Raw genomic sequence first — 22010 nt, 5'->3', positions numbered from 1 at the left:
AAGAATTCAAACCTCATGTATTAGGCCCTTAGAAAGGAAACGCAGAGAGATGTGGCAATTTAAAAACTGGTGCACTTTAAAAACTGTCACAGAGACTATGGAGTCACAGCTCTCAGTTCTCTTTTGGACTAAAGAAGAGAGATTGAGCCTCAGGTTTTTCTTTCAAGCTGAGTTGACTCATGTAGATGAATACCTCCTTTCGGATTGAGACTTTTCCATGAGTATATTTCATTTCCAGTGTAATAACACAAAAGAAGCACTGAAGCTGTGACATTCTCTGATGCCCAGGATAGAAGGGAAAAGTTTTTCAGTGGAGACAAAATTGAGAAAAGTGCAGAAAGTGACAATTCTGACCTATTTAAAGATCTTATCTGGGGGGAAAGTGCGGGGAACAGCTGGCTAAAGGCTGGCACAGCCCCACGTCTGCAGCATCACCAAGCTCACCAGATGCCACCCCCTTCCCTGATGACAGAAAGGGTGATGTTCTCCAGCCCTGGAGAATGGTGATCATCACCATTGCCACCCTCTGGGAGACCAGGAATCCCCCAAAATCAGCACTTGAGTGAAATTCAGTCCCAGGGCTCCAGCTCAGCAAGGTGCTCAAATCTGCCTTTCCTGCGCCCCAGCGACCGGGAGGGCGCCACAGCACTCGCTGTAACAGAGCAACTGACCTTGCTCTCCCAGCAGACCTGTCCAGGTCCAGCGCCTCGAACTCCAGTGCCACATCCATCGGGAGAACCGGGGAGTCCCTGTAGGCAGGAGCCTCCAGCTGAGCTAGGTGTTTCTGGGGCCCAGGGAGCACGTGGGGGTCCCAGGAGCAGTGAGGAACCTTTGTTTTGGGGCCAGACTGCCCAGGGGAGCTTTGCAGTGGTTTCGCTTAGAACTTGATATCTGCACCTGCCCCTGCTTCCATCCTCCCCCTCCTGGGAAGAGGTTTTACCCAGAGCGGTTTACACTGATACCTGTTTATGCTGCCACTGAGGGCTGGAAATCTGAGCATGTTGTGGTATGTTTTCAGATTCCGGGTTGTTTCTGGGGAAAAAGACTAATTTGGGGAAAGGGGAAAGGCATCTACATTCTGGACAGTAATCTAGATATTGGGACCATCCAGTGGGGAGACTTGAGGACAAGACAGAGACTTATAGGAGCCCCTGGGGAAAGGGGAAATGATTTTATTTACTATAAATGGTTAATTTCTCCTGCAACGTTCAAGTAGTTGGAAATAGTTTAAAAGGTACAAAGAAGTCTGAAACTCACACCAAGTCTAAATATTCCTTATGCCAAAACAAAACTTTAAGTTCCTGGCTTCATTGGAAGCAAAATCATCTGTAAAGTTCTCAAAATTACTTCTTTGTTCATCTCAGTTCAATTGAGGGAAAGCCATATTTGAGAAATTTATGACCCAGTAGCTACCGTAAATAATTAATCTCAATTTTCAAAGTCATTTTTCTTCTCATTTCCTTTATCTAAGGATCTTATGGTAAGCTTTCAAATTTATCCATAGTTGTGCATTGGAGAGTTTTATTAGCTTTTTCAAAAGGTCATTTCCTATAGATAAGTTGCTTTAAAATTCATAATCAAGATGTGTTTTGTTTCAGCATAATGTAGATTTTCACTTAATATACGATTTTCTACCTAATAGGCATCTTATATGCCAAATGCACTGACTGCATGTTGATTTGATGCCACTAAATATCGCGGTGTGCTTGGTACAGTCATGTGAGTATTTTATTTGCTAGTAAAATTTCAAAATGTGTAGATATGCTGTGTACAATACTAGAAAAGATTAACTTATTCTAACTTGCAGACGTAGAGTTTTTGCATTAACAACTGAGTTGAGCAAGTCGTAGATATGGCATGATCATCTTTAGGGTAGACGTGAAATAATGGTGAAACTTAATATACACCGGTCGCAGTAACAACTCTCACAGCTGTTTAATGTGTCCATGATGCTTTATATAATCTACTCATTTAAGATAATTGTGTAAGTTGTTATATTAATATCATATAGAGTATAGAGCATGAGATGGTATATTGAATGGAGTACAATATTCTCATTACCCTATTTTGATTTTAATTGGAGAAAAAATTCCTTTACCATGTTGTGCTGGTTTCTGCTGTACAACAATGTAAACCAGCTCTAAGTACACATATATCCACTCTCATATCCTTATTTTAAAGCTGAGAAAACTGTAGCATAGAACAGAAAAATCGACTGGACTAAATGATTCAGGAACTTGAGGGAAAACTAAAGAGATGCCGAGCATAACAAATGTACTGGTCACCTGAGAAGACAAGAGTAACCCACAGAAAATAAAAACAAAAAAATGTAGAAAGATTGTCGTTTTCAAACGGTTTAAGCTTATCATTGTTACACTTACACTTTTATTGACAACTCTGAGGACCAGCAGTATCTTACCATTGTGCAGGATGCTGGGTGGGAATAGGAAATGGAGACATGCTCCTGCTCTGGGGAGTCAATTCCTCCCCATTTAAGGGGCTCTCAGTTAGAAGATCCTGGTGGAGGATGTGTGAGGGGGAGGGGTGTTTAAAATGAAAAGAAAGACTTTGATCTTGAAAAGTACAGATGATAGGAAATTCTTAAGATAATAAAAGTTGAAATCTGGTGAATGATATGTATAAATTGGTGGGATCTTGGTTGATCAATTTTTATAAATGATCCCACTTGTTACTGTGGGAAATTGGATATACCTCAATAACAATATTTTCTGTGCAGCAGATTGACATGTTGATTTTTAACATCTTTCTTAGAAAATCATACTATTTGAAGACAGACAACATACCTATTTCCAGCAGTTAACCACGTGTTCAAATCTCAGCCACACGTACGTCCATGGTGGTGAATAAAAGATATGGTGGGTGTGCCTGAGATAGTTCAGCATATTTCAAACGGTCAAATATCAAGATTTTGGCTTAGCTTCTGGTTCATGATGGCAGAGTTGAAGGACATGCACTTATCTCCTCACGCAAGAGCAACGAAATTGCAACTAGCTGTTGAAGAGCCATCCAGAGGAGGACTCTGAAGCCCGCCAAAAAAGATGTCCCACGTTCAAACACGAAGAAGAAACTACAGGAGGCAGGAGGCGCTCAAGCACAATACAAATAAGTGCCGTACCTGCCAGATGGGAAACCAACAAACTGGAAAACAATAATACCAGAAAAGTTCTCCCACTGTTGTGAAGGTTCTGAGCCTCATGTCGTGCTTGCAAGCCTGCAAAGGAACTGGGAATCCCCAGGCAATCTGACTCTGAGGATCAGTGGGAGTTGATTACAGGACTTCCACAGGACGGGGGGCAGAGACTCTTCTCGCAGGCGACAAACAAAATCTTGCATGCACCAAGACCCAGGGGAAGGGAGCAGTGACCCCACAGGAGACTGAACCAGACCTACCTCCTAAGGTTGGAGTCGCCTATGGAAGTGAGGTTCAGAAGCGGCTTGCCCTGGGGACAAGGGTACTAGCAGCAGCAATCCTGGAAGGCGGCCCTTGGAGGTTGGTCTCCTTGGAGGTTGCCGAAAATGAAGCACTTCATTCATGAATAATGTTTCTCACTTCTGTAGTATGAGAAGAGGTAAAACTGGCTTCTGAACCATTTGTTGGGTTTTGTTCTTTCAGTAGCAAAACAGAGGCTCCAGGAGGTGACATTGCCAGCAAATATGGACAAGGGATTTTACGGAAAGGAGAGCTAGGATGCAACCTGGGACAGCCCAGAACTGGAGATCGGAACCATACCCTTCACAGCCCCCGCTCTTTCCTTCCTGCCTCTGCTTGTGTTTGATTATCTGCACTGATGTGCGATCTCTATTCTTTCCCTATTATCGTATTTATGTTAGATCAAGTATTTTCTACAAATTCATCTTTCTCAAAGAGTATTCATAGGAATGCTTTTAGAAGTATGAAACCCAGAAATTGGAACTCTCTTCAGCATACAGCAAAGGAAGGTTCTCACACTGCAAGCACTCTGAAACTAGCACCCAAGATGAAAAGAAAATACCTTTGTCGGGGGCCAGCACCTCTCCATGCTGCCCTGCAGGCGCTGTCTCAGGGCGGCTGTCCTGTCTCCTCCCTGAGGGCAGCCACTCCGTGCTTCTCACAGTCCTGATGATTTCTGCCAGGAGCACGTGATGCCTCTTATGTGATTTGGACTCACTGAATCCAAACAGTAATTGTATGAAAACCACTCTTATTGTCCCCATATTAAAGATGAGGAAACTGACGGGTTGTGTTTGTGAGATTTTTCAGGGTCACACTGTTGGTAAATAGCAGAGCTGGGATTCAGAGGTTTTGGAATTTCTAGAACTCTCGTCTCACTTGGGCTCTCTTCCTGGGGCTTCCACTCTGACTACACCATGCAGCTAGAAACCAGCACAGAACAGAGCTCGTGTGTGGAGGCAGTGAAGTTCCTGTGGAAGGGAGTGAATTGCTCAGTAAGGCAGTCCTGAGGAGAAGGCGGGAGAGAGAGCAACAGGAGTCAGGAGCAGCCAGTCAGCAGGGCCTGTCCTCAGCTTTCCCACAGGAGGTGACTGCTTCCCTCAGATATGTGCATCAACCAGTCTTAAACGAGTGGGTACAAATTAGTTATGCCTGTGACATCGAGACTAGCCATTTTCTACAATTCATAATCTCCTTCCTACCTTTTTTCTCTTTGGCACCCTCCACAGCTTATAGGATATTAATTCCTCAACCAAGGCTCCCTGGAAGAAAAACTCAGAGTCCTAACAACTGCACCACAGAAGAGTCTCAGAATTCCACCTTTTGACAGACATTTGTTAGAAAGTGATAGAACTGTTTCACCGTATAAAGTGAACAAATACCATTTCGTGATAGGTATTTGAAGACAAAATAAGGATTTAGGTTTTCAAAATAAAAACTCAAGAAATTTATCTTGATAACTATTTAATAAATAAACCAAATAACAATTTTAATAAAATAGAGAAATATATCTTCTAAATTTGAATACAATGTAAACATACACATTTTTAATATGAAAATGTAAATATGATGAGATAAAATATTCCATTACCTAAATAAATAAAGAATAAATAAATAACATCAGGGAGGTCATCGCTTATGGATTGATACCCCTGCAGTTGATTTCTTTTCTATCTACGTGCTTATTACTACGGACATATATTGGCTGAGTGACTTCAACAAATTTGGTGGCTAAAGCAGAATTCAGAGTCTTCTGAAATGACCCCAGGTGAGTTTCCAAGGATGACGGGGCATCTTCATCAGAAAGAGTCATGTCAAGGCGAGCTCAGGTCTCCATCCATCATTCTTAACCTTTCTTGCAAGCTGACTGATGAAGACAAGGATCTCATGATTTCCACTCTGACAATTTCCCAGGCGCAGTCACTGTATTGCTTCTCTTCCAGGTAGACATGGATGCCCTGGAAGTACCTCTTCACGGCCAGGGTGGGGCCCATCCTTCCCAGGGCAGAGTCTTCCTCTCCCATCACCTGCCCCAGGCAGGCGTCCAGGTCATCCAGCTGCTGATGGAGTCCAGTGCGGAGCTGCTCCAGGAGGGTGGTGTCCCAGGCAGCAGAGACGTGCCCTGTGTGGAAGAGGCTGAAGCTCTGCTGGAGCATCTCGTGGAGCACAGAGATGGCCTGGGCCTCCTGGAGCTGGCCGCCCTCCACCATCTCCTGGGGGAAAGCGAAGTCTTTTCTGTCTTGCAGACAGAAGCGAGGGGAGAGTCTCCTCATTTGGCCCAGGAGCCTGAGGTTCTTCCTGCCAACCAGCACGTGGTTCTGAGACAGGTCACAGCCCAGGGATCCTCCCGGGCCATAGCTGACCAGCACCAGGGCCATGAGTAGAGAGAGCACGAAGGCCATGGGGAAGATGCGGCTGCTGCTGGCCTGGCTGAGATGGCGTCTGGTGGAACCTTGAGGTAGGTTCTCTGATGCCATGCTTTCTAAGCAAGGCCATTAAATAGGGAACATGGTAATTTTCATTTTCTAATCACTTCTATGCACTTTTACTTCCGTTTTTGGTTTTCTATTATGTATTCTCAAGACAGTCAAAGAAATGTTCTTCCTTCTAGACTATTAATTTTGCCTTTTCCTAGTGACTTCAGATGTGCCCATCCAAATGGATGTTTTTCAATCAAATGAGAAAGTCTTTCTCTTAAGTCAGAATTGATGGACATCTGTAATTACACATGTTATTGCCCTTTATCTCTCATGCACAAGCGTTGCTCTCCTCTCATCCATGAACGCATCTTTGGCTTGCTCTTAAACTCCATTTTTCCCTCTTAGGTTCCCTAGGAAGCCAGGCTCTGTCTGCTCTATGGATTCCGTATATAAGGGATTTACCAGATCAGTCTGGCAGTTAAGCTCTTGGAAACAAATGATGAGTTTTCTTTAGTGTTTGATTTAGAAAAGAGGCTGATTATTACCAGTCCTTGAAGTCCTCCCACATTTCTCTTCCTTCTAGAACAGGTTCCTGCAGATCCCTGCCCTTCAGGGAACCATGAGGGCAGGACTATTACAGACATCACCCTTCTTTCCACCATTTTCTTGCTGGAGACCTGTCGTCCTCCACAGACTGGGCCAATACCCCCACCAGAATCCTGGTTCTTCTCAGGGAACATGGGTGAGGAGACTCTACATCCAGGATAATTGTATTTTCCCAGCAGCACCTCACTCACAAGGGAGAGATCACATGGAGCCACCCCCATCCTCTGGAGTGAAAGAGTCCCCTTGTTCACCTGCTGGACTCTCTCCCTCCCTGAGGGCACGCTCACCACATCCTGTGGACTCGAAAACCTCCTTTCTGTGGAGGGCTTATTGACTGGTTGGGAAAATAAATTGTCTTCCCGAAATCCCAACCTCTCCCCTGGAGTTTTTGTGTGAAGGACCCTAGTGCTCAGTGGTGACCTCTTCTTCTCCTGACCCGTGTCCCCAGGTGCCTAAAGTGTCAGCAGTGCTCAGATGCTGAGGGCAAAAGTGTGTTTGTGCAAGTTAGTGGAGGACTTTCCAGCTGCAATTATTTTCCTTTTAGTAGATCAATAATATTGACTTTGCCAGGTATAGGTTTTATTATTCAACTCTCTTAAACTCTTCAACTCTTGTTCTGCTCAGAGTTTCTGAGGTGGAGGAAGGAGATTCAGTGATGGGGTTGTCTCTTATTGGAAGCTTATGTCTCAGAATCTAATGAGATTCGGTCATTGATTCAGGCAGTTGATTCTACTGGGCATCTCTGTTCCTCTGTTTCTGTCTCCTCTGAGATTGCAGGGCAGTGAGATCCGGGGCACTAGATCAGAAGAAATAGCCTTCTTTCCTTTACTCGAGTGTAATTTTTCATTTAAACATTTTATATACACTTAGTGACTTATTGGACAATGTTGGTATTCCTGCCTCTGCTCTGGTTCTATTTCATGATGAGGTGAGAACAAGAAAGGGAAGTAAAGAAGCCAGAGAGGTTGCATCTCTTTCGCTTTCAAGACGTTAGATTTCTTTTTTGTTTCTCTTTGCAACTTTCCTAGAAAGTAAACTTCCACAGTTGTTTTGTGGGCAAGAAGAAAACAAGGGAAAGCCTCACTGTCCTGAGTATGAAGGAAGGGAAGGGCTTTTCCCCTGAGGTGATGATGTGTTATTCTGAGTTAGCAAACTGCAGTGCAGCACAGCTGGGGAGCAGGGGGGGAAGGATGAGGCCAACATGAACAACAGGAAGGCTGGGACAGGGCTGCTTCTCACAGAAGCTCAATGAAGGCCAAGTCCTGGGTCAGCTGTCTGCCCTCAGCTTTGTAAGACCAGCTAGCTGATTTTCCTTTTCTTTAATCCACATGTCATCAGTATAAGCGGAGAAGGAAGAGAAACGGGCACACAGAACCCCATTTGCTAGAACACGAACCCTTTCTGGCAGGGTTTAGGACATCAGCCTTGCCTAGCATCTGTGTAATTGATAAATCTATTTGGGTGATGAGACGATGCTTCAAAAAACTAGGATGACAGGGAATGAAATGATTCCAAAAGATCCTGATCTTAATCTGGGTAACAGTAAAATTATGATATTGAAAGTAATAGCTGAATTTTATTGATTGCTAAAATTAAAAGACGCTTGCTCCTTGGAAGGAAAGTTATGAGCAACCTAGATAGTATATTGAAAAGCAGAGACATGACTTTGTCAACAAGGTCTGTCTAGTCAAGGCTATGGTTTTTCCAGTAGTCATGTATGGATGTGAGAGTTGGAGTGTGAAGAAAGCTGAGCGCTGAAGAACTGATACTTTTGAACTGTGGTGTTGGAGAAGACTCTTGAGAGTCTCATGGCCTGCAAGGAGATCCAACCAGTCCATTCTAAAGGAGATCAGTCCTGGGTGTTCTTTGGAAGGAATGATGCTAAAGCTGAAACTCTAATACTTTGGCCAACTCATGCGAAGATTTGACTCATTGGAGAAGACTCTGATGCTGGGAGGGATGGGGGCAGGAAGGAGAAGGGGATGACAGAAGATGAGATGGCTTGATGGCATCACTGACTCGATGGACATGAGTTTGAGTGAACTCCGGGAGTTGGTGATGGAAAGGGAGACCTGGAGTGCTGCAGTTCATTGGGTCGCAAAGAGTCGGACACGACTGAGCGACTGAACTGAAGCTGAGCTGTACCCTAACAATCTCCCTAATATTCCAGTTATGTGATAGGATCATATTGATGGGTTGGGTTTCTGCAGGTTTTTAAGAATTTTAAAAATACTTATTTTATGTCCTTATTTGACGGGGCCACGTCTTAGTTGAAGCATGCTGGATCTTGGATCTTCCTTGCTTCATCCAGGGTTTTTACTTGGGCCATGGGAAGTCTGGCTTGCCACATGCAGGATCTAGTTCCCTGACCAGAGATCCAACTCAGGCTCCCTGCTGCGGGAGCATGGAGTCCTGGCCACTGGACCATCAGGGAGTCTCGAGGGGTAGGGTTTCGATATATGAATTTGGGGAACACACACACATTCAGTCCTGTGACATGGTAATAAGAAGATACCAAGGTACTGTGTTTATGGCAAGGATTCCTTAGGATCTATTTCACTTCTTGGTATTTATTTGAGGAGAAAGAACACATTCCCTGATGCTACCCTCACTTTTTATGGCACATCCATCCTGGATTGTTTGCTCATTAAATGTTATAAATGTTATACTGTGAACCTAATTACCAAGGACCTACCAGGCTTCCCTGGCTGGCTCAGATGGTAAAGAATCTGCCTGCAATGCAGGAGACCAGGGTTCAATCCCTGAGTCGGGAAGATCCCCTGGAGAAGGAAATGGTAACCCACTCCAGTATTCTTGCTTGGAGAATTCCATGGGCAGAGGAGCCTGACAGGCTGACAGTTCACAGGGGTCACCAAATGTCAGACTCGACTGAGCCACTAACACTTTCACCAGACAAATTCCCCAGACACTCAGTGTTCATCAAAAATGACAGTGACAACAGCTACAAATTCCTTAGCCTCTAAAGGGACTCACTTAATCCTTCCAACATAGTGAAATGAGTTAATATTCTCCTTTCCAAGAGCCCCCTGCTAAGACTTTATGTGAATGAACTAATCTAATAATGAAGGTCAGATTCCAAACTCCCTATCCACAGCATAAACACCTGAGCCACACTGCATGTACTGAACTCTCGACTTATTTCCCTCTTTTGCTTCTAACACAAGCTGTCCCTTTGTTGTTTCATACCTCAGTGTTACAAATCTCTTATTTCCATTAATGTCTCCCTCCAAATTCTCGATAAGCTGAGCGATTTACAAAGTATCCTGATTATTTTGTATAAGAAGGCAAACTGAAATTATCAAGTGGTAGTTATTACTCGAGAGTCTAACTGTGCTTGACAAAATTAATAATTCTAATAATTATAAAAGAATCGCATTTAACTGTCCAAGATGACTCATAGATTGTTAAGTGATCCTCACCATAAAATTGAGATACATGATGGACAAGATCCTTGAGAGTGATGACCCCCTGCTCAGATTGGATTACAAACGATTCAGTGAATCCTCTGTAGAAAACTCCAAGCTGATGGTACTTGTGGCTATAGGTAAAGCATACTTGCTGCTACCAAATTACCTGAATATGGGAAATGACTGGAAGAATAGAAGACGACGTCCGGACAGAAATCTGCCTGATACTGTGACCCTCCAGTGGGAAGGAAGACTTGGGGACAAGACTGAGACTTAAAGGCGCCCCAAGAGGAAAAAGAAAATTATTTCATTCACTATTAATATAAAGGTAAATTTCTCCTAGTAATGTTAATTGTCTGAAAAATCTTTTAAAATATATACATCTTAAACTCACATCAAGTTGAAATATTTTCCTTATGCCACAACAGTACTTGTAAGTTGCTGGCTTTAATGGAAGCAAAATCCTCAGTAACTGTTTTCAAGAATTGCTACTTCGTATATATCTCTCTTCACTGAGGGAATGCCATATTTGCACAATTATGACCCAGTCAGTTCAGTTCAGTTCAGTTCAGTTGCTCAGTTGTGTCTGACTCTTTGCGACCCCATGAATTGCAGCACTCCAGGCCTCCCTGTCCATCACCAACTCCCGGAGTTCACTCAAACTCACGTCCGTCGAGTCAGTGATGCCATCCAGCCAGCTCATCCTCTGTCGTCCCTCTTCTCCTTCTGCCCCCAATCCCTCCCAGCATCAGAGTCTTTTCCAATGAGTCAACTCTTCCCATGAGGTGGCCAAAGTACTGGAGTTTCAGCTTTAGCATCATTCCTTCCAAAGAACACCCGGGACTGATCTCCTTTAGAATGGACTGGTTGGATCTCCTTGCAGTCCAAGGGACTCTCAAGAGTCTTCTCCAACACCACAGTTCAAAATAATCAATTCTCCAGCACTCAGGTTTGTTCACAGTCCAGCTCTCACATCCATACATGACAACTGGAAAAACCATAGCCTTGACTAGACGGACCTTTGTTGGCAAAGTAATGTGTCTGCTTTTGAATATGCCATTTAGATTTATCATAACTTTCCTTCCGAAGAGTAAGCATCTTTTAATTTCATGGCTGCAGTCACCATCTGCAGTGATTTTGGAGCCCAAAAATGTAAAAACTGACACTCTTTCCATTGTTTCCCCATCTATTTCCCAGGAAGTGATGTGACCAGATGCCATGATCTTCGTTTTCTGAATGTTGAGTTTTAAGCCAACTTTTTCACTCTCCTCTTTCACTTTCATCAGGAGGCTTTTTAGTTCCTCTTCACTTTCTGCCATAAGGGTGGTGTCATCTGCATATCTGAGGTTATTGATATTTCTCTCAAATAACAATTCTCAACTAACATATTCCTTTTTCCTCTCATGTCTTCTCATCAGGAATCATCTATTAAACATCCATTGTTTTATGTAGTCAGTTTTTCATTGGAGAGTTTCATTAACTTTTTTGAAATGTCAAATCATATGGATTAGTGGCTTAAACACGTGCAATCAAAATGCTTTTGATTTCAGCATAATGTGTGCTCAGTAGGTACCAGCTGTGAAATAGGCAGTTGGGGATATGATTCCAGAATGCATCTTCGAAAGGCATCACCATCAAGACAGATTTTTAAAGCCCTGAAAACTAGAGCAGGTCATGACCTAGTTCATGAGTTTGACCGGAAAACACTTCTGGGCCCTGAACACAGGAAAACTACAAGTATCTTTGTCACAAATGAAACTCAGACTGGATACCAACCAGATGGCAGGAGTGCAGTGTGAGTGTGGAGCCTGGGATCTGCTTGAGGACGTTGCAATCTGTGTTTCTAGCTGGAGATCACGAAGTTTGAACAAAAATGAACTATGAACTCCTTGGCTATTTCAAGTCCTGAAAGATGAATCTGTGAAAGTGCTGCACTCAATATGCCAGAAAATTGGGAAAACTCAGCAGTGGGCACGGGACTGAAAAGGTCAGTTTTCATTCCAATCCCAAAGAAAGGCAATGCCAAAGAATGTTCAAACTACCAAACAGTTTTACTCATCTCACACGCTAGTAAGGTAATACTCAAAATTCTCCAATCCAGGCTTCAACAATATGTGAAGTGTGAACTTCCTGATGTTCAAGCTGGTTTTAGAAAAGGCAGAGGAACCAGAGACCAAATTGCCAACATCCGCTGGATCATCGAAAAAGCAAGAGAATTCCAGGAAAACATCTATTTCTGTTTTATTGACTATGCAAAGCCTTTGACTGTGTGGATCACAATAAACTGTGGAAAATTCTGAGAGAGATTGGAATAGCAGACCACCGGACCTGCCTCTTGAGAAATCTGTATGCAGGTCAGGAAGCAACAGTTAGAACTGGACATGGAACAAGAGACAGGTTCCAAATAGGAAAAGGAGTACGTCAAGGCTCTATGTATATTGTCACCCTTCTTATTTAACTTATATGCAGAGTTTCATCATGAGAAACGCTGGACTGGAAGAAGCACAAGCTGGAATCAAGATTGCCAGGAGAAATATCAATAACTCCAGGTATGCATGACACCATCGTTATGGCAGAAATTGAAGAGGAACTAAAAAGCCTCTTGATGAAAGCGAAAGAGGAGAGTGAAAAAGTTGGCTTAAAGCTCAATATTCAGAAAACGAAGATCATGGCATCCAGTCCCATCACTTCATGGGAAATAGATGAGGAAACAGTAGAAACAGTGTCAGACTTTATCTTTGGGGCTCCAAAATCACTGCAGATGGTGACTGCAACCATGAAATTAAAAGACACTTACTCCTTGGAAGGAAAGTTATGAGCAACCTAGATAGCATATTCAAAAGCGGAGACATTGCTTTGCCGACTAAGGTCCGTCTAGTCAAGGCTATGTTTTTCCTGTGGTCATGTATGGATGTGAAAGTTGGACTGTGAAGAAGGCTGAGCACCAAAAAATTGATGCTTTTGAACTGTGGTGTTGGAGAAGATTCTTGAGAGTCCCTTGGACTGCAAGGAGATCAAATCAGGCCAATCTGAAGGAGATCAGCCCTGTGATTTCTTTGGAAGGAATGATGGTAAAGTGAAACTCCAGTACTTTGGCCACCTCATGTGAAGGGGTGACTCATTGGAAAAGACTCTGATGCTGGGAGGGATTGGGGGCAGGTGGAGAAGGGGACGACAGAGGATAAGATGGCTGGATGGCATCACTGACTCGATGGAAGTGAGTCTGTGTGAACTCTGGGATTTGGTGATGGACGGGGAGGCTGGTGTGCTGCTATTCATGGGGTCGCAGAGAGTCAGACACGACTGAGCGACTGAACTAAACTGAACTGAACTTACCTGGGTAAAGTGACAATGCAAGAGCAGAGGGTTCATTGCCTACGGATCAGAAATTCACCGAAGAAACCTATATTTCCAGTGGATATGACAGAGAAAGGCTGTCACCTCCTCTAGCATCCTGGTCTTAAAATGAAAGTCTCAACTCCACAGCTCTTCTCAGCTCTACTCTGGGATGCTGGGGCTCCAGTTGTTTTCAGTACATTTCTCCTTTGCCTGCAGATTGCTTTTCTTTCAGAGTTCTCCGAACCGATTCCAAGAGATGGACGAGAAGGCTGGAGTATGACTGATGACAACCACCATCAATTAGGAAAAGGAAAACTAATGATTCCTGCTAGATGCTCTGTGTCACCAGTCAGATTGGCAAAAACTAAAAAGGATGATAAGATCCTGTTTTGGTCAATGTATGAGAACATATAGGGGCTTATATGGTCTTGAATATAGATTAATGTACCATTGTTATCATGGACAGCTGGCAGTATGCATGTGCAAGGTTTATGTGTTTTGACCAATAATATTGACTTCATGGCCCCTTGTTCAGAGAAAGACTCTCGCTTCTGTTATAAGACACCTGCATACACTTGTAGCAGTCTCTCCTCAAAGGCACTAATTTCTGAGAAGGACCGACTCTAGGAGGTGACCCTGCCAGCACTTAGGGACCGAAGTCTTTATGGAAAACAGCGAGGATCAAACCCAGGCCAGCCCAGGGCTGGAGAGCAGAGCCTCACCCTGCATTGCCCTTGCTGTTTTCTTCCTGCCTCTGACTGCTGCTGAAAGACGGAAACCCAACAGAGGGTTGAGAAGGTGATTATAGAAATAGGTGAAAGTAGTACAGGACTACTCCTACTAAAGAAGCAAGAAACATTATTAAGGAGTAATGTGTGTTATTCTCTGCAGTCCTAGGAGATCTCTCTGATTTCCCTATTATTCATTTTTATAGTAGATCAAAGCATTTTCTACTAATCCTTCTTTTTCAAAGAATTTCTATGACTTCCTAGAATGCTTCTAGAAGGCTGAAACACAGAAATTGGAATTGTCTCCAGCATTGAGCACAGAAGAGTTCACAAACTAAATTGTGAAACTAGCACCCAAGTTAAATATTTTTACCAAGGACCCAGCATCTTTCCAGTGTTGCCTTTCAGTCACTGCCTCGGGCCAGCTGTCCTGTCTGTTCCCCATGGGCAGCTACTCTGGGACTCACTGTCCTGATCATTTCTGCCAGGCACACTGTTATGCTTCTTGTAATATTGGCCCATTGATCCTAACAGTAACCCTATGAAAAACTACTGTTATTTTGCACATGTTAAAGAAGAGGATCAGGACAGCATGCGTGCCTGCGTGCATGCTAGGTTGGTGCAGAGGTGTCCAACTCCTGTGACACATGGACAGTAGCCCACCAGGCTCCTCTGTCCATGGGATTTTCAAGAAAGAATACTGGAGGGGGTTGCCATATCCATCTCCTTAGTGTTTGTGATATTTTTCAGGGTCACACTGCTGTTAAATAGCAGAGCTGCATTCAAAGGTTTTGAAACTTCTAGAACTCTCCCTTCACTTGTGCTCTCTTGCAGTGATTTCCACTCAGAGAAACTTTGAAGCCAGAAACCATCACAGAACAGAGCTCCTGTGTTGGAGGCAGTGAAGATATAGTGTAAGGGAGTGGATTGTTCAGTAAAGCAGGACCGAGGAGAAGGCGGGAGGAAGAGTAACAGGAGTCAGGCTCAGCCAGTCAGCACCACATGTTGGCAACTTTTCTGGAGGAGATGAGTCTTACCCCAGATACTGACACCAACAGTTCTTTGTTGACTGGGTATAAACTAGTTTATCTGTGACTTCAGGACTAATCATTTCCCACAGTTTCAGAACTCCTTTCTACCTTTTTTCTTCTTGGAGGGGTGGAATGGAGGGCTGCACTCCGTAGCTTGCCAGAATCCATGGCACCTGAGCTTCCTATACTGGAAGCGTGGAGTCGAAACCACTGGACTGCCAGGGAATTCCAGTAATTCCACCTTTTGACAATCAAGTGCTGAGAAGTAATAGAAGCATTCCATAGTATAAATGGACAAATGCTATTCCACAATAGGTTTATGTAGACAAAAGAAAGATTTAGGTCTTCAGAATGAAGAAACGCGTTTTCCCTCATAAGAATTTAATAAAAACAAATTAGAAGATTAAGGAAATGAACATGTTTTCTAAATTTTATTACAATGTAAACAAATATTTTAAATGAAAATATAAATATGATGAGATAAACTAATAAATGAAAATATGTACATAAAGAAACATATAAATAACATCAGGGAGTCATCGCTATGCACAGATTCCTGTGCAGCTGAATACTTTTTATACCTACTTGTTATTACTACTGAGAAAGAATTTATTGATTTATTCAATAAATATTTTGGCTAAAGCAGAATTCAGAGTCTCTTAAATGACCACAGTTGGGAGTGATGTGGCGTCTTAGTCAGTGAGACTCATCTCAAGGTGAGTTCAGGTCTCCATCCATCATCTTAACCTTTCTTGCAAGCTGGCTGATGAAGACAAGGGTCTCATGATTTCCAGTCTGACAGTTTCCCAGGCGCAGTCGCTGTATTCCTTCTCTTGCAGGTAGACATGGATGCCCTGGAAGTACCTCTTCACGACCAGGGTGGGGCCCGTCCTTCCCAGGGCAGAGTCTTCCCCTCCCATCACCTGCCCCAGGCAGGCGTCCAGGTCGTCCAGCTGCTGATGGAGTCCAGTGCGGAGCTGCTCCAGGAGGGTGGTGTCCCAGGCAGCAGAGGCGCGCTCTGTGTGGAAGAGGTTGAAGCTCTGCTGGAGCATCTCATGGAGCACAGAGATGGCCTGGGCCTCCTGGAGCTGGCCGCCCTCCACCATCTCCTGGGGGAAAGCGAAGTCTTTTCTGTCCTGCAGACAGAAGCGAGGGGAAAGTCTCCTCATTTGGCCCAGGATCCTGAGGTTCTGGCTGCCAACCAGCATGTGGTTCTGAGACAAGTCACAGCCCAGGGATCCTCCCTGGGCCATAACTGACCAGCACCGGGGCCATGAGTAGAGAGAGCACGAAGGCCATGGGGAAGATGCGGCTGCTGCTGGGCTGGCTGAGGCGGCGCCTGGTGGAACCTTGAGGTAGGTTCTCTGATGCCATGCTTTCTAAGCGAGGCCGATTTCAAATAGTGAACATGATAGTTTTCATTTTCTAATTGTTTTAATACACTTTCACTTCCTTTTTTGATTTTCATTTATGTATTCACAATATGATCAAAGAAAGTGTCATCAGTTTAAAGTATTAATTTTACCTATTTCCCAATAATTTCAAATGTACCCATCCGATTGTATATGTCAATTAAATGAGAATATTTTTATTATTCATCACTTTTATTTACACTGTTCAGCACTTTTCTGCTCAGAGTTTCAGAGCTGGAGGAAGGACATTCAGTGATGGTGTGTCTCACTGGAAACTTATGTCACAGAATCTAGTGAGTTTCAGTCATTCATTCAGGCAGTTGCTTCCACTGGCATCTCTGTTCCTCTGTCTCTTTTCTTCCTGTGAGAACCAAGGACAGTGAGAACAGGCTACTCGTTCAGGTAATACTATAGTATTGAATGAAAGGTTATTTAGAAATAATCTGTTAATGAAATGGTATTTTAACGCGTAATATCGGAATGTTTTTACTTGTTTAGGACCCTAATCCTCAGGAAGGTTTCCAAACCTCTCATGTACTTAAACGTTCCCTGAGGGGCTTCCCTGGAGGCTCAGTGGTGAGGAGTCCACCTGCCAACAGGACCCCATTGCGGTCCTAGAGGATGCGCGTGGCTGCAGGACAGTGAGCCGGGGGCACAGCTCCTGCCCTGTGCTCTAGACCCCGGGCCCTCACACCGAAGCAAGTGCACTGGAGCCTGTGCTCCCCAACAAGAGAGGCTGCCACAGTGAGAAGCCTGTGCCCCACAACTAGAGAGGACCCACCTTTGCCACAACTAGAGTGAAGTCCGTGCAGCAGTGAAGACACAGCACAGTGAGAAATGAATAAATGAATAAAATTATTTCAAAAGTCCCTCTGACTTTACATATAGCTACTGAGTGCGGTATGTCCCAACTGGAAAGAAGAAAAATGATTGATCCATCAATGTCCTGAAGATTGCCTACATTAAATACATGAATTCCCACAAAGATCTTTGTTACTTTGAGAAATTGTATTCTTCCAGTGTTCACTTTACTAACATATGTCCTGCGAGGAAAGCTCTGTCCCCCTGTTGCTAAATGTATTAAATGTATTAAAAGCCCTGCACATGAAATAACCTAGGTGCACGCTCAGAGGAGCCCCTGGTGTCTCCACCATTGCTCACTGTGGGGCGGGGTTCCCTCTATTTACTCTGTTTCTCTGGGAGGCTGGACAGTCTGGACCCGCAGTGCTTGGCAGGCAGAGCAGGTGAAGTCATAGGAGAGTGTCTGACAGAGCTAGAACTTTCACTCTGGTTCTGCTTTGAGTTGGTGGTTTGCAGTCGTAAGGGGAAATTGACAACCAGAAACCGTAATGGAGAAGGACACAGCTGTATGAATGGAGAGGACGCCTTCATGCAGAGTGAATGAGGAGAGCACGCTGGGGATTTCTACACTGGGAGGAAGTGCTGAGGATTACGGTGCATCCTCCTAGAAGTCAAGGGAAGGCACTCCTTTGATTGAATTATTCAAAGTTTAGCAATGATATATGTGTTTAATATATATAAATAAGCTTGAGAAACCCTCTTACTTCCTTAGAGTCACATTTCTCATGGCAGCTACTGGTTCTGCATGGCCTCTCTTAGCTGTCTCTGCAGTCCCCGCCTTCCTTGTTTTTCTTGCCTCCATTTGAAGAGTTCAGGAAGACTCTTTTCTCAGGAATGGCCAAGTGTAGAAAACTTCCTCTCCCTTCCTCATCCTACTCCAGGATCCTAGACTCCACATATGCAGATTGACCTCCCATGATGGATGTGCTGCTTCTGCTGCTAAGTCGCTTCAGTCGTGTCTGACTCTGTGCTACTCCATAGACGGCAGCCCACTAGCTCCACCGTCACTGGGATTCTCCAGGCATGCACACTGGAGTGGGTTGCCATTTCCTTCTCCAATGCATGAAAATGAAAAGTGAAAGTGAAGCCACTCAGTCTTGTCTGACTCTTAGCGACCCATGGACTGCAGCCTACTGTCGCTGGGATTCTCCAGGCAAGAGTACTGGAGTGGGTCGCCAGTGCCTTCTCTGCATGATGTATGTGGTTCTCCACTAATCCTTGAAGGCGCTCCGGTTCTTCCAGGCCCCAAGCAGGCACCTGAGTCCATGACCTGGGCTTTTCTCCACCCATCTCCCTCCCACCTCTAGTCTATGTCTCAAGAATCACATTCAATCCCCCCTCAAATTTTCCATTGTTCCTTCTATGACCCAGGGTGGGTGACCCTGTTCCCTCTTTATTAAGGTGAATTCAGTATAGGTTTATCTTGTAGGATCAGGCTTTGGGTCAGGTTTTATTCAAAGATGTGTGCAAGCCCGTTGTTTTTTTCGAATTACTTTTATTTTCTCTACTGAAAAACAAGAGTAGTCTTGTACAAAATATAGTACAAAGCAAGTATCTTATGAATGATAAAGATTTAAACTCTATGAACAGCCTAAATATTTCTGATAATTTAAATAAATAGATAAATATTACAACTTTTTACCATACGGAAAATGGATTCTTAAATCTGTTTTAAACAATTATGGTAACTAAACCTTTAACATACATTTAAATAAGCCCATATATTAGCTATTATTTATATGTCATCAGACACAAAAATAGAGTTAAAGGTTGCACGTTGAGTCTTAGAAAATAGCCTTTTAGTTGACCAGATGAACTATTTGCAGATTCAACGCCTTCTTTATTTCCTGAGTTTTCTGATGAGCTTGTTGGCTAAGACCAAGCACCTTCTGATTTCCATGCTGACAACCTCCCAGGCACAGCGGCTGTATTCTTTGAGATACACACTGATTCGCTGGAAGTAACCCTTCACTGCCAATCTGGAGTTTTCACTCCCTAGAGGTGACTGTTCCAGTGTCCTTCCCTCCCTCACACACGCATCCAGGTCCTCCAGCTACTGATCAAGTCCCACGAGGAATCTGTCCAGGAGGCTCTCATTTCGACCTGCACAAGAGCCCATGATGCTTAAGAGCTGGAAGGTCTGCTGGAGCAACTCGTGCACAACAGCTGTGGCTTCTGTCTTCTCAAGCCTGGTCCCGTGCACCAGCGTCTGAGGAATCTGAAGTCAGTCCTGTCCCTCGGACAGGACACAGTGGGCACTCTCTCCATCTGACTCCAAGTGTGAAGCTTTCCAGATTGCCGTGGCTGGCAGGCAGCTCACAGCCCAGGGAGCAAGTGGGGCTGGAGCAGAGCATCACCAGGGCCGCAGCACAGAGATGGGGAGGGCCATTGGGATGGTGGGGGCTTGCAGGACTGCCTGCAGGGGAGGTCTAGGCAAGTTCTGAGGGCTTGGGGTGATGGGTGGCTCTTAAAGAGTGAGTCGAGAAACTTTCATTTTCTGGGTTTTTCCACATTTTTCCCTTTCCTTTCTTTTTCTACTCTTTGTAATGAAATCAATAAAAGTGCTAATTTTTGCCATGAGTGCCTAGGTGGGGGACATCAAATCATGCATGCCACTGTGGTTGATAGCTACACAGACATATATTATGCTTTTCTCACCTCCTTAGTTGTTTCTGGGAGAAGAGTCTGATCAAAGTCAGAGAAGGGACAAATATTCATACAATTGTGGCTTTTCCAGGTCACCAAGAAATGTTCAGTATGAAAAGATGGTGGAGGGCGGCCAGCTCCAGGAGGCCCAGGCCATCTCTGTGCTCCACGAGATGCTCCAGCAGAGCTTCAACCTCTTCCACACAGAGCGCTCCTCTGCTGCCTGGGACACCACCCTCCTGGAGCAGCTCCGCACTGGACTCCATCAGCAGCTGGACCACCTGGATGCCTGCCTGGGGCAGGTGATGGGAGAGGAAGACTCTGCCCTGGGAAGGACAACCTCACACTGGACCTGAAGAGGTACTTTCAGGGCATCCATGTCTACCTGCAAGAGAAGGGATACAGTGACTGCGCCTGGGAAACTGTCAGAGTGGAAATCACGAGTTGCTTTCTGTGTCAACAAGTTCCTAAGAAAACTCAGGAAGTTAGAAGGAACCTGATCCTCAGTGACTCATGTCCTAGCTCAGACACTTCAAGGTTCAGTCATTTCCAAAACTCTGATTTCTGCCTCAGCGATGAAAGAGTTTGAGTGACAATTGATATTGGCATTAATGTTGAAAATATCAATACCAGCTGCTTTTAGAATTAGAGGAAATATATCTGGTGCCCTGTGGCTGAATCTTATGGAATAACATGTTTTTGTATGAATGTAACTCATTGATTTATATTCATTCATTTATTTTCATGGCACTTGCCTTCCTATGTTCTGTTTATTACATGCATGCGTGCTATGCATGCTGAGTCGTTCAGTCGTGTCCGACTCTATGAGACCCTGTGGACAGCAGCCCAGCAGCTCCTCTGTCCACAGGATTCTCTAGGCAGGAATACTGGAGTGGGTTGCCTTTCCTTTCTCCAATTTACTCCATAAGAATATATAATTTTCTTTAATAAAAAGTACCTTTTATTTACTCATGACATTATCTGAAGACATGTTTCCTCCTCTCCCTTTTGGGTCTCTTCCCAGAGCCCGAATGCTGTGAAGCGGCAGAGAGAAGGTGCTGAGCCGCTCCTTCCTTTATCTGCGGGCCTTGTGCAGAGAGTCTCGAGTGTGAGAGGCAGAGGCCCCGACCGCACAGAGCTCACACTGGAGCAAGGACACTGCCTGGAAAGAAGTGGGCATAAGATAATTAGGTATTTACATCTGGGCCTGGGCTACACAGAAGTATCAGATGCTGATGGCAGTAAGTATCCTGGGAAGCTCATTAGGACCATTTAAGCGACTTAGCAGCAGCAGCGGTAGCCGTCTCCCCAGGGAAGTAATCCGAAGTATGAGACTTGAAGAATGAGCATGAATTTGTCAAGTAACTCATGAAGAGCAAAATAAGAAAACAATAATACACAACCAAGCACAGCAAGTAGAGCAGCCAGCGCGTTGGCTCTGGTGCTTTTAAAGGCGTGAACAAGACCCGGAGTCGGTAGACTGTACTGATGCCTGCAGGGGATAGCATGGCATGGCCCTGGAGACATGGAAAAGGGCCCAGCGATAGACTTTTGAATGATGTTAGATTTTATCTTAGGAACCAAGGAAATTACTTGCGAATTTAAAGCTACAGAGCCACTGGGACCAAAGCAGATGCAGGGAAATTCCTGAAACCAGCAGTTTGCAAAGTGTGGTCTGTGGGCCCCTGCAGATCCCCAGGACACTCTACAGGGATTCATGAGGTACGATAATTATTATAGTGATATCAAGATCTTATCTGTGTTTTTCACCATGGGAACAACTTCTCCTGGTGGCACAGATGCAGCGCTGGGTAAGACTCCAGTGCTGTGGTGTGGGTTAAAGCAGGGGCACCTCAGTGCCTAGTGATTGTCCTGTTCTTACGTATAATATACTTGAAGTTTGAAAAAAGGACAGTTTCCCGTAAGAAGATCCCTAGTGAAACAGCAAGATGATGAATTTTATGAAATCTTCACTTTGGAGTACACATTTGAAAAATCCTCTCCGTTGTAGTCTTGTTGACATGTTGTGTGGCAAGCACGTCCGCTGCACGCATGGTGACTGTTCTCAGGAGAAGCCCTTGGATGACG

The 22010-nt window shown here is 44.4% G+C and overlaps 2 protein-coding genes and 1 pseudogene across 2 annotated transcripts; 1 reads left to right on the top strand and 2 right to left on the bottom strand.

Moving 5' to 3' along the window:
* Nucleotides 1-5265: 5265 nt before the first annotated feature.
* Nucleotides 5266-5869, bottom strand: LOC108635000 (interferon omega-1-like). The gene has a single exon (XM_018045312.1). The coding sequence runs from the start codon at nt 5851-5853 to the stop codon at nt 5266-5268; it is 588 nt and encodes a 195-aa protein (XP_017900801.1). The 5' UTR covers nt 5854-5869.
* Nucleotides 5870-15740: 9871 nt separating this feature from the next.
* LOC108635001 (interferon omega-1-like) lies at nt 15741-16256 on the bottom strand. The gene has a single exon (XM_018045313.1). The coding sequence runs from the start codon at nt 16254-16256 to the stop codon at nt 15741-15743; it is 516 nt and encodes a 171-aa protein (XP_017900802.1).
* A 3709-nt stretch (nt 16257-19965) lies between these two features.
* LOC108634999 lies at nt 19966-20365 on the top strand (annotated as a pseudogene).
* The last annotated feature ends 1645 nt before the right edge of the window (nt 20366-22010 follow it).

The sequence above is a fragment of the Capra hircus genome, unplaced genomic scaffold (genome assembly GCF_001704415.2).
Source record: "Capra hircus breed San Clemente unplaced genomic scaffold, ASM170441v1, whole genome shotgun sequence".
Lineage (NCBI taxonomy): Eukaryota > Metazoa > Chordata > Mammalia > Artiodactyla > Bovidae > Capra > Capra hircus.
The sequence above is the reverse complement of the archived record's forward strand: the minus strand, read 5'-3'. Positions and strand labels throughout refer to the sequence as shown.